Raw genomic sequence first — 13,062 nt, forward strand, 5'->3', positions numbered from 1 at the left:
GATTGGAAACAAATCTATTGTCTGGGATGAAAGAGTCCACTGAATACATTCATGAGAATGAATAAGCATAATCGGCTATTCTGCTCTGTATAGCGATAGTCATTTAACTGCACTGGCTCGCTAAGCACTTAAAAATACTATACAAATCTACACAAAAAGATAAGACAAGTTAAGAAAAAGAAAAATACATGTAAAAAATGGACAAATAAAAAACGGACACAAAGCAAAGAAAGGAATATAATTGAAAGAGCTAATGTTTAAGAAACTCAAGGTAAAGGGTAAGAAGTGATAGGTTGTGACTTGGTCATTGAATTACTGTATTATTATTTTAAAAGGCAATTGTAATGATCTATGTCAAAGCTTTTTGAATTGAACAGAGGGAATTCATTGTCACCCAGTCTCAGCCATTGACCTCATTGTAACACCAGGGACGTGTCTGAAAACATGACTAGCTGTCAAATCCTTGCTTCCTCTGTCCTTGTTTCCTCCACTCCAGGCCTTTCTCCCAAAGTGCATTGGAGGATGGAGGAAGCAGGGTTTTTTGACAGCTAGTAAGGTTTTTAGACACAACCCAGCTGTCGTCGACTCCAACCGTAGATATACAATTATTTATGTAATAAAGTTGTTCTATTTCTATGACTACAACGCACCTGCAATGATGTCCTCAGGGATCTTGGCAATGTAGGATGGCTTGCTGAACTTTGGTGGGTTGTCATTTTCATCCTAAGGTGAGAATGTGAGCCGAGAAAATAGACTAAGTCTTCACAATCACATGAACAGTAAATAGACCTTACTTAAACAATGCCAAGAATATAAGATATGCATATTATTCATGGATTTGGAAACACTCTGAAGTTTCTAAAACTGTTTGAATCATGTCTGTGAGTATAACAAAACTTATGTAGCAGGCAAAACCCTGAGGACTAACTGTTCAGAAACATTTTTTCCCCCCTCCCTGTTCCCTGTATTGTCTTTGCCATGGGATATTTCATAGGAACCTATTTTTTTAACCTAGTTCCTACCGCTTCCACTGGATGTCGCCAGTCTTTGGAATTTGGTTGAGGTTATTCCTTTGTGCAATGAAAAAGTAGGCCAACTCGGAACTGGGGACACTTTTGCGCAAGACGTGAAAAGCAGCGCTGGTTTGTTTTCTTTCCTGTATTGAATACAGATTGCCCCGTCTACAATTTGACCGATTATTAACGTTTAAAAATACCTAACGTTGTATTACAAAAGTAGTTTGAAATATTTTGGCAAAGTTTATAGGCAACTTTTGAAATATTTTGTAGTGACGTTGCATTTTTGTAAGCAGTTTTTTTCTGCATCAAACACGCTTTATAAATGGACATGTTTCTCTATGTAAGGATGTACTGAGAATGTTAAACCTTTTAAGGATCGTACCCTTTTTTTCCATTTTCACCTAAAACATCATACCCAAATCTAACTGCCAGTAGCTCAGGACCTGAAGCAAAGATAAGCACATTCTTGAAACACTTTGATATTTGTGGAAATGTGAAATTTATGTAGGAGAATATAACACATTAGATCTGGTAAAAGATAATACAAACCAAAAAACATGTTTTTTTTTTTTTTTAAATGCAAGATGAAGGCCATACTTTCAGAAATGAGTCTAGGTAGGTGTAAGTTAGATTTTCGCCAAAAGATGGCAGCAGTGTGCGGGCAAAGTTTCAGACTCATCCAGTGAAGAATTACATTTCTGCACAACATTTTGTATCAAGTCTGCCAGGAGTTTGCCCAAATGTGCTGAATTGCCCAATTGATACATTTTCAAGTACATAACTATAGAGAACATAAAAAATGCTATGGTAAAAAATATACGTTTACACGCTACCAGGGATATCATACATGATGGATCATTAGCTTATCCACTAACTTTCACACATGGCCAGGCGGGGTGGGTCTGGAGCCAGAGACAGCAGAGGGGTCAAACTGTAGATCCAAGTTCCTACATTTGAACATAAAAATAGATCTATGTCGGCTCTGCCTATCATTGTGAAGCAGAATTCACCAAGTGGTGGATTGGTCACCCACTAATAGGGAACGTGAGCTGGGTTTAGACCATCGTGAGACAACATAGTTTTACCCTGGGACTCTCAGGTTGACAAATCAGAGCAAGATTACTGAATGTAATGTCACCTACCTTCAGAGGTGAATATATCAAACCAGTTGCCGTGATACGTTTTTTTGTTGATGTGCACTCTCCTCAAGCATGACATAATAGCATGACATTTTTTTTCACTGCAATAGCTACTGTTGATTGGACACTGCAGTTAGATTAACAATAATTTAACCTTTCTGCCCATATAAGACATGTCTATGTACTGGAAAGTTGGCTGTTGTATACAATGTCATTCTAGTCACATTAGCGCACGTTAGCAACAACCGTCCCGTTTAGGGACACCCATCCCATAGAGTTTAGAAATTGTAAATTCAAGTAACTTCCTGAATTGACTAACTTCCATTCGAATTGAACCCAATCCTGGTACATGAGTTTTGGATGAAACTATTAGAAAGCATAAAGGGGGGTGATGTACTGACAAACAGCTCCACGGTGACAGAGACACTGCTGTTGAGGGCTGGGTTCCCCCCGTCTTTGGCCATCACAGTCAGGTAGATCAGTCCTTCAGGGACCATCTCGTAGTCCAGTGGGCTGTTCACAATGATCACTGAGGAGAGGAGAGGGGAGGAGAGACGAGAGAGGGAGAGCTTGGCGAGAGAAGAGTGCTGAGGACGTGTGTGATGCTAAGGACTGTAGAGCCAGCAGGGTTTACAGCAGGAGCATGACAAAACACAGCAACTTTATATTCTAGTTAGGCCTACATACAAAATATGTACAGTACTTAGTGTAAAAATTGCTAATAATGTCAATAGCCAAAAATCACAATGAATGTGTATTATGTTAAGACAATAAGTTCCTTTGTATCATGTAAAGCCTTACTGAAAGGTTTTGAGGTTACTCAAAAGAAGCATAATTTCAATATGTTTGTGCGTGTGTGTGTGTTTATTTGTGTGTATGCTGACCTGCGTAGCCCTCCACCATGATAATTCTGAAGTAACTACGGAATACAGATGCAGACGTGATGGTGTAGGTCAGGAAGTTGTTAGGGGGAGAGTCTTCATCTGTAGCCTGAGAAAGAAAGAGAGTGATTAGTTATAACTTTTTATTTTATTTTATTATAATGTGTATAACTCAAGTGAAGTTGCAACATTGAAGCCTTTGCAATATTTACTCAATGTTTATCATGCCAATAAAGCAATTTGTATATGAATTTGACTGAGCGAGAAGGGGGGGGGGGGGGGGGGTAGGAAGGGAGAGAGAGTGACTGACTTAGTGAGTGAGTGAGTCGGAGATAATATCTCTCGGAAGACCTGAGCCCTAGGACCATGCCTCAGGACTACCTGGCATGATGACTCCTTTCTGTCCCCAGTCCACCTGGCCGTGCTGCTGCTCCAGTTTCAACTGTTCTGCCTGCGGCTATGGAACCCTGACCTGTTCACCGGACGTTCTACCTGTCCCAGACCTGCTGTTTTCAACTCTCTAGAGACAGCAGGAGCGGTAGAGAAACTCTCAATGATTGGCTATGAAAAGCCAACTGACATTTACTCCTGAGGTGCTGACTTGTTGCACCCTCGACAACTATTGTGATTATTATTATTTGACCATGCTGGTCATTTATGAACATTTGAACATCTTGGCCATGTTCTGTTATAATCTCCACCCGGCACAGCCAGAAGAGGACTGGCCACCCCTCATAGCCTGGTTCCTCTCTAGGTTTCTTCCTAGGTTTTAGCCTTTCTAGGTAGTTTTTCCTAGCCACCGTGCTTCTACACTTGCATTGCTTGCTGTTTGGTGTTTTTAGACTGGGTTTCTGTACAGCACTTTGGTATATCAGCTCATGTAAGAAGGGCTATATAAATACATTTGATTTGATAATGTGATTTCACATGGATGAGACAGACAGTGAGTATGAGTATGGATGCCCAGATGCTACAGTACAGTGTTACAGTGTTGAAACCTGTGGATAAGACATCAGGCTGTGAGCCAGTCAGTGTGTAATTGGACAGATTAGAACCAACGCCCAGTGTTAATATTGGGTGAACACAGAAAACAGGGAACAGACAGAAGTGTGTGTGTGTGTGTGTGTGTCCAATTCTAGGTTAATCGACACAACAATAACAGAACTACATCTGACATACATCTGATAAAGCATTAATTATGAGGCAGTGAGAGTCTTTGGAGATTCCTAGGGAATCAATATGGGTTGGACATGTTGACAAATGCTGACTTGGGAACATATGCAAAAATGGTATGATTATGTAGAGATTTTATTGGTAACTTCTCTCCCTGGAAAGTGCTACACTTGTCTCTCTCAATTTAATTCAATTTTCTCTCTATCTCATTCTCTAACATGATCACCTTCGCTTTCCTCTCTCGCTCTCTCTTTCTATCTCTCTTCAAATACTTTATGATAAGGCATTCACTCTCCAACCAACTGAGAAGAGAGAAAGATAAACAAAGAGAAGGGAAAGAGGGAAGAAGATGGGTAAAAGAAGAAAGGTAGAGGAAAGGAGAGGCGGAAGCGTGGAAAAAGAGACTGGAAGGCATGAGATGTGGGAGGCAAAGGCAAAGCACTGTTGTAGAGAGAAAGAGACAGGGAGAGACAGTTCCCCCTTCCCCATAATTTCTCTCCCTCCGTTCCTTTCTCTTTTGGCTTCACACTACCCCTTCTTCTCTCGCTCTCTGTCTCTTTTTCCAGAGTGCGTTCTCATAGCATGTGCAGAACATCTGGCAGGCATATTCACGGTCATTTTCAACCTCTCTTTTGCCCAGTATATAATCTCCACTTATATGTATTTTTGTCAAGCAAAACTTTTTGTGGAAGGTACTGCGCAGACCCCCTAGCTATACTTGTGCACATGACAGTAAAACTTGATACTCTTACTCTTTCGCTCCACTTTACCTTCCTCTTTTGGCTGCACAGTACCCCCCTCTCTCTCTCTCTCTCATATTTCCTCCCTCCTTCTCTCCCTCCCTCCTTTCCTTCTTCTTTTGGCTCCAATGTTTTCAGAGGCTTGGGAGTCCGGTCCTTGGCAATACCAGAATTGCTGACACACTTTATGCTTGCTGGTTTCCCTTTTTCTCTTAGGCATTGTCACGTTCTGACCTTTTATTTCCTTTGTATTGTATTTATTTAGTATGGTCAGGGCGTGAGTTGGGTGGGCAGTCTATGTTTGATTTTCTATGATTTGGGATTTCTATGTTTCGGCCTAGTATGGTTCTCAATCAGAGGCAGGTGTCATTAGTTGTCTCTGATTGAGAATCATACTTAGGTAGCCTGGGTTGAGCTGTTTGTTTGTGGGTGATTGTCTATGTTGATTGCTTGTTTCAGCGCAGTTTGCATTAGTGTCACGGTTGTTCGTTCGTTTATTGTTTTTGTATAGGGTTTCAGTGTTCAGTGTTTTCTGTATTAAAATAAATGATGAACACATACCACGCTGCATTTTGGTCCTCCGATCCATTTCGCCTCTCCTCTTCAGATGAAGAGGAGGACGCCCGTGACAGAATCACCCACCAACCAAGGACCAAGCGGCGTGGTAAAAGACAGCGACGGCAGCAGCAGCAGCAACAACAGCGGCCGGTATCACAGGACTCCTGGACATGGAAGGAGATACTGAACGGAGAGGGACCCTGGGCACAGGCTGGGGAATATCGCCGCCCCAAAGCAGAGCTGAGCGGCGGCGATATGAGGAGGCAGCACGGCAGTGCGACAGGTACGAGAGACAGCCCCCAAACATTTTTTTGGGGGGGCACATGAGGTGTGGAGCTAAGCCAGGTAGCAGACCTGAGCTCACTCCTCGTGCTTATTATAAGCAGCGCGTTACTGGTCAGGCACCGTGTTATGCGGTTAAGAGCACTGTGTCGCCAGTACGTGTCCATAGCCCGGTGCGCTATAGGACAGCCCCCCGAGAGTGCGGGCATCGAGCCAGGGCGTATGGTGCCTGCTCAGCGGGTCTGGTCGCCGGTACGCAGTTTTGGTCCAGGGTATCCTGCGCCGGCTCTGCGTGCTGTGTCTCCGGGGCGCTGGAAGGGTGCAGTGCGTCCTCTGCCTGCGCTCCGCTCGTGCCGGGCAAATGTGGGAATAGAGCCTAAGGGAGAGGTGCGTGTAGTAAGCACTAGATCTCCCGTGCTTACCCACAGCCCGGTTCAACCTGTGCCTGCACTCTGGAGGGTCCGGGCTAGAGTAGTTGTCCAGCCTGGGGAAGTGGTGCCAAAGTTGCGCACCAGAGCTCCAGTGCTCCCCCACAGCCCGGTCCTACAGGTGCCTCCAACACCAAGCCTCCTGAAGGTCTCCCCAGCATGGTGGTTCTTGTGGCAGCCCCACACACCAGGCTGTCTCTCTGTCTCCTCCCTGCAGGTGGTCCTGTCTGTCCGGCGCTGCTGCCGGAGTCTCCCGCCTGTCCGGCGCTGCTGCCGGAGTCTCCCGCCTGTCCGGCGCTGCTGCCGGAGTCTCCCGCCTGTCCGGCGCTGCTGCCGGAGTCTCCCGCCTGTCCGGCGCTGCTGCCGGAGTCTCCCGCCTGTCCGGCGCTGCTGCCGGAGTCTCCCGCCTGTCCGGCGCTGCTGCCGGAGTCTGAGGCGCCAGAGCCCCTCTGTCCCGAGCAGCCGCCCCTCTGTCCCGAGCTGCCCCTCTGTCCATTGAGAAGAGTTGCCATGGTTAGGAAGCCACGGAGGCGGACAATGAGGCGGACTAAGACAATGGCGACGTGGGGTCCACGTCCCGCGCCAGAGCCGCCACCGCGGACAGACGCCCACCCAGACCCTCCCCTATAGGTTAAGGTTTTGCGGCCGGAGTCCGCACCTTTGGGGGGGGGGGGGGGTACTGTCACGTTCTGACCTTTTCTTTCCTTTGTTTTGTATTTATTTAGTATGGTCAGGGCGTGAGTTGGGTGGGCAGTCTATGTTTGATTTTCTATGATTTGGGATTTCTATGTTTCGGCCTAGTATGGTTCTCAATCAGAGGCAGGTGTCATTAGTCGTCTCTGATTGAGAATCATACTTAGGTAGCCTGGGTTGCACTGTTTGTTTGTGGGTGATTGTCTATGTTGATTGCTTGTTTCAGCGCAGTTTGCATTAGCTTCACGGTTGTTAGTTCGTTTATTGTTTTTGTATAGGGTTTCAGTGTTCAGTGTTTTCTGTATTAAAATAAATGATGAACACATACCACGCCGCATTTTGGTCCTCCGATCCAGCTCGCCTCTCCTCTTCAGATGAAGAGGAGGACACCCGTGACAGGCATCCTATTAATAACCAGTGTGTTTAAGGTTAGCTCTGTCTAATCAAACACAGCAAGTCGAGCGTTCAGTTCCCGCTCTCACACACACACACACACACCCACACACGCCCACACGCATGGACACACGCAAGCACGCACACACATGGCAAATAAAGCATGGCAGGAGACCCTGTGACATGCCGAGCAGTATAGAGCCAAGTCAGGATCAAATGGCCAATTGGCTTGGATGCATCCAAAATGGCACCCTATCCCCTATATAGTGCACTCCTTTTGACAAGGGTCAAATGGAGTACACAAATAGGGAATATGGTGCCATTTGGGAAGCAAGCTTTCTCTCCAGGGGGGTTAAGAGGAAACGCAGAGCCATCAGTTACTATTACTCCCTCTGACCTAACTGGAAACCTGACTAATAGGGGGCTGTAGAGAGATGGCGGTACAGGAAGACAGAGTGGATAGCAGAGAGGGTGATGCAGACAGAGGTGTGTAACACACACAGTTGACACACGTTTGTGTGGCTATTGCTCGCCTGAGGTAGAGTATCTCATGATAAGCTGTAGACCACACTATCTACCTATTGAGTTTTCATCTGTATTTTTCATAGCTGTTCACATACCACCACAGAGGCTGGCACTAAGACAGCATTGAGAAAATGCTCACCCAGAGGTGGGGCTCCTAGTAGCTGGGGAATTTAAAGCAGGGAAACTTAAATCCGTTTTACCAAATTTCTCTGGACCACCTATACTCCACACACAGATGCATACCAACTCTCCCTCACCCTCCATTTGGAAAATCTGACTATAGTTCTATCCTCCTGATTCCTGCTTACAAGCAAAAATGACAGCAGGAAGCACCAGTGACTAGATCAATAAAAAAGTGGTCAGATGAAGCAGATGCTAAGCTACAGGACTGTTTTTCTAGCAAAAACTGGAATATGTTCCGGGATACCTCCGATGGCATTGAGGAGTACACCACATCAGTCATTGGCTTCATAAATAAGTGTATCGATGACGTCATCCCCATTGTGACCGTATGTACATACCCCAACCAGAAGCCATGGATTATAGGCAGCATCCGTAAGGAGTTAATGGCTAGACCTGCCGCTATCAAGGAGCGGGACTCTATCCTGGAAGCTTATAAGAAATCCCGCTATGCCCTCTGATGAACCATCAAACAGGCAAAGCGTCAATACAGGACTAAGATGGAATCATACTACACCGGATCTTACGCTCGCTTGCAAACCATTACTGACTACAAAGGGAAGCACAGCCGAGAGCTGCCCAAGTGACACAAGTCAACCAGATGAGCTAAACTACTTCTATGCTCGTTTCGAGGCAAATAACACTGAAACATGTATGAGAGCACCAGATGTTCTGGAAGACTGTGTGATCAAGGTCTCCGTAGCCGATGTGAGTAAGACCTTTAACCTCTCTGGGATATGTGGGATGCAGAGCGCCAAATTCAAATAAATTACTATAAAAATCAAACTTTCATGAAATCACACATGCAAGATAGCAAATTAAAGCTACAGTTGTTGTGAATCAAGCCAACATGTCAGATTTCAAAAAGGCTTTTCGGCAAAACATAGAGAGAGAAGCATATTTCAACCCTGCAGGCGCGACACAAAAAGCAGAAATAAAAATATAATTCATGCCTTACCTTTGATGAGCTTCTTTTGTTGGCACTCCAATATTTACCATAAACATCACAATTGGTCCTTTTGTTCGATTAATTCCATCGATATATATCCAAAATGTCCATTTATTTGGCGCGTTTGATCCAGAAAAACACTGGTTCCAACTTGCGCAATGTGACTACAAAATATCTCAAAAGTTACCTGTAAACTTTGCCAAAACATTTCAAACTACTTTTGTAATACAACTTTAGGTATTTTTTTATGTAAATAATTGATAAAATTGAAGACGGGATGATCTGTGTTTAAAACAGGAGGAAAACAAACTGTAGCATGCTTTCAGGTCACGCGCCTCTATCTAACAGTACACTTCAAGTTACCCTCATTCAAGATGGCCGTACTTCTTTATTACACAAAGGAAAAATCTCAACCAATTTCTAAAGACTGGTGACATCCAGTGGAAGCGGTAGGAACTGCAAGAAGGTCCCTTAGAAATCTGGATTCCCAATGAAACCCATTGAAAAGAGAGTGACCTCAAAAAAAAAAAATCAGAATGGTCTGTCCTCTGGGTTTCGCCTGCTAAATAATAATAAATAATCTTATATTCACAGACATGATTCAAACAGTTTTAGAAACTTCAGAGTGTTTTCTATTCAAATCTACTAATAATATATTATCTTCTGGGGATGGGTAGGCAGTTGAATTTGGGCACGCATTTCCTCTGGATGTGAAAATACTGCCCCGTCACCAAGAAGTTAAACAGGTCAACATTCACAAGGCCGCAGTGCCAGACGGATTACCAGACGTGTGTACTGCGAGCATGCGCTGAACAACTGGCAAGTGTCTTCACTGACATTTTCAACCTCTCCCTGTCTGAGTATATTATACCAACATGTTTTAAGCAGACCACCATAATTCCTGTGCCCAAGAACACTAAGGTAACTGGCCTAAATGACTAATGACCCGTAGCACTCACATCTGTAGCCATGAAGTTCTTTGAAAGGCTGGCCATGGCTCACATCAACACCATTATCCCAGAAGCCCTAGACCGAATCCAAATTGCACATCACCCCAACAGATCCACAGATGATGCAATCTCTATTGCACTCCACACTGCCCTTTCCCACCTGGACAAAAGGAACACCTATGTGAGAATGCTATTCATTGACTACAGCTCAGCAGTCAACACAATAGTGCCCTCATAGTTCATCACTAAGCTAAGGACCCTGGGACTAAACACATCGCACTGCAACTGGATCCTGGGCTTCCTGACAGGTCGCCCCCAGGTGGTAAGGGTAGGTAACAACGCATCCGCCACGCTGATCTTCAACACAGGGGCCCCTCAGGCGTGCGTGCTCAGTCCCCTCCTGTACTCCCTTTCACTCATGACTGAACGGACTCCAACACCTTCGTTGAATTTGCCGACAACACAGTGGTAGGCCTGATCACCGATGATGAAAATACAGTCTTTAGGGAGGATGTCAAAGACCTGGCCGTGTGGTGCCAGGACAACAACCTATCCCTCAACGTGATCAAGACAAAGGAGATGATTGTGGATGACATGAAAAAGAGGACCGAGCATAGCCCCATTCTCATTGAAGGGGCTGCAGTGGAGCAGGTTGAGAGCTTCAAGTTCCTTGGTGTCCACATCACCAACAAACTAACATAGTCCAAGCATGCCAAGACTGTCGTGAAGAGGGCACGACGACACCTATTCCCCCTCAGGAGACTGAAAAGATTTGGCATGGGTCCTCAGATCCTCAAAACGTTCTGCAGCTGCAACGTTCTGCAGCTGCACCATCGAGAGCATCCTGACTGGTTGACTGGTTGCATCACTGCCTGGTATGGCAACTGCTCAGCCTCCGACTGCAAGGCACTACAGAGGGTAGTGCGAACGGCCCAGTGCATCACTGGGGCCAAGCTTCCAGGACCTCTATACCAGGCAGTGTCAGAGGATGGCCCTAAAAATTGTCAAAGACTCCAGCCACCCTAGTCATAGACTGTTCTCTCTCTTACCGCACGGCAAGCGGTAAGTCTAGGTCGAAGAGTCTTCTAAACAGCTTCTACCCATAAGCCATAAGACTCCTGAACATCTAATCAAATGGCTACCCAGAGTATTTGGATTGCTCCCCCCTCCCCCTCTTTACACCGCTGCTCCTCTCTGATGTGGTCATCTATGCATAGTCACTTCAATAACACTACCTACATGTACATACTACCTCAACTAACCGGTGCCCCCGTACATTGGCTCTGTACCCCCCTGTATATAGTCTCACTATTGTTGTTTTACTGCTGCTCTTTCATTACTTGTTACTTTTATCTCTTATTCTTGTCCTTATTTTTTGAAATTGCGTTGTTGGTTGGGGGCTCATAAGAAAGCATTTCACTGTAAGGTCCACCACTGTTGTATTCGTCGCATGTGACTAATACAATTGGATTTGATGTGTACATGCACATATGCACACGTGCAGGCAGCCACCCATGCACACACACACACACAGCAATACAAACACAAAGACAAACACACATGCACACAGACACAGACCACTTAAACTGTAAGTAAAATTGAAGAGGGCAATCAGCATGGGTGAAAGATTAAGAAAGAATTGACATCAAAGCCAAAGTCAACTTGATATGGAGCTCAAGAGGTATCCTTTGGTATCACAACCTAAACCTCGTCCCATCATGAAGTGCTTTGAAATGCTGGTTATGGCACACATCAACTCCATCATCCCAGACACCCTGGACCCATTCCAATTTGCATACCGCCCCAACAGATCCATAGACAACGTAATCTCAATTGCGCTCTACACTGCCCTCACCCACCTAGATAAGAAGCATACCTACGTGAGAATGATGTTCATTGTCTACAGCTCAGCTTTCAACACCATAGTCCCCTCCAAGGTTGTCACCAAGCCTGGGACCCTGGGACTGAAAACCTCCCTCTGCAACTGGATCCTGGACTTCCTGATAGGCCGACCCCAGGTGGTGAGGGTAGGCAACATCACCTCCGCCACACTAACCCTCAACACAGGGGGTGTGCTTAGTCCCTTCCTGTACTCCCTGTTCACCAATGACTACATGGCCAGGCATGACGCCAACACCATCATCAAGTTTGCTGACGACACGACAGTGGGAGGCCTGATCACTGGCGATGATGAGACAGCCTAAAGGGAGGAGGTCAGTGACCTGGAAGTGTGGTGCCAGGACAACAACCTCTCCCTAAGAGGGAGTAGGTAAGACCAACAAGATGATCGTGGACTACAGGAAATGGGGGGGTGAGCATGCCCTCATCCACAACGACGGGGCTGCATTGGAGTGGGTCGACAGCTTCTAGTTCCTCGGTGTCCAAATCACTAAGGACTTAAATTAGTCCACACACAAGCAACGCTCTTCTGCCCTGGTGTGTGTGCGTATTTGTGTCTGTCTGTCTGTCTGTCTATGTGTGTGTGTGTGTGTGTGTGTGTGTATGTGTGTGTTTGTATGTGTGTGTGTTCTAACTTACCCTGACTCGGGCCACCTGCTGTGTGGTCTGTTCATTCTCTCTCAGCGAACCCATGTAGACCTCCTTCTGAAAGACTGGTGTGTTGTCGTTGACATCCAGCACGTTGACCCTCAGCCTGCCCGTGGTCTCTTCTCCACCCCCATCCCGGGCCAGCACGGTCAGGGTGAACCGACGCATCAGCTCGTAGTCCAGATTTCCCCTCAGACTCACCCATCCCGTCTCAGCGTCCAACAAAAACCTGGGTGAGGGGCATGTGACAGAACAATAAGAAACTCCATCACTCAACAGATGAGACTTATTTAATTAGAATACTTTTTAATCATGCATATTGATTGAGAAAAGGTGGGACAGTTAATTTATATGGTGTCTTAGTCAGTGTATTTAGGTGTGTCTTACTGGTCAGGCTCGTCACTGAAGTAGTACCGCACGGCCCCAAATGTGCCAAAGTCACCGTCTATGGCCTGAGGAGAGGGGAGAAAATTTAATTATTTAATGTTTGTATGTGTGTATGTAGATTGTAGCGAGAGGAAAGGGGCAAGGTACCAGCAGTCTTTGGGTGACAGTGACACTCTACAGTACACCATTTAAAAACCCTAGGTGAATCCAAAATGGCA

At 45.6% G+C, this 13,062-nt stretch overlaps 1 protein-coding gene across 1 annotated transcript in view; it reads right to left on the minus strand.

Annotated features, from left to right (window-relative positions):
* Nucleotides 1–13,062, minus strand: part of LOC139409029 (cadherin-related 23) — a 611,517-nt gene that overhangs the window by 229,292 nt on the left and 369,163 nt on the right. Inside the window, exons 13-17 of the mRNA XM_071153685.1 lie at nt 12,845–12,909; nt 12,449–12,686; nt 3,043–3,148; nt 2,560–2,687; nt 651–723 (exon numbers count right to left, since the gene is read on the minus strand). Of these exons, the coding sequence (XP_071009786.1) occupies nt 651–723; nt 2,560–2,687; nt 3,043–3,148; nt 12,449–12,686; nt 12,845–12,909 (610 nt within the window). The remainder of the gene's footprint in view (nt 1–650; nt 724–2,559; nt 2,688–3,042; nt 3,149–12,448; nt 12,687–12,844; nt 12,910–13,062) is intronic.

This window comes from Oncorhynchus clarkii, chromosome 1 (genome assembly GCF_045791955.1).
Source record: "Oncorhynchus clarkii lewisi isolate Uvic-CL-2024 chromosome 1, UVic_Ocla_1.0, whole genome shotgun sequence".
NCBI classification, from domain to species: Eukaryota; Metazoa; Chordata; class Actinopteri; order Salmoniformes; family Salmonidae; genus Oncorhynchus; species Oncorhynchus clarkii.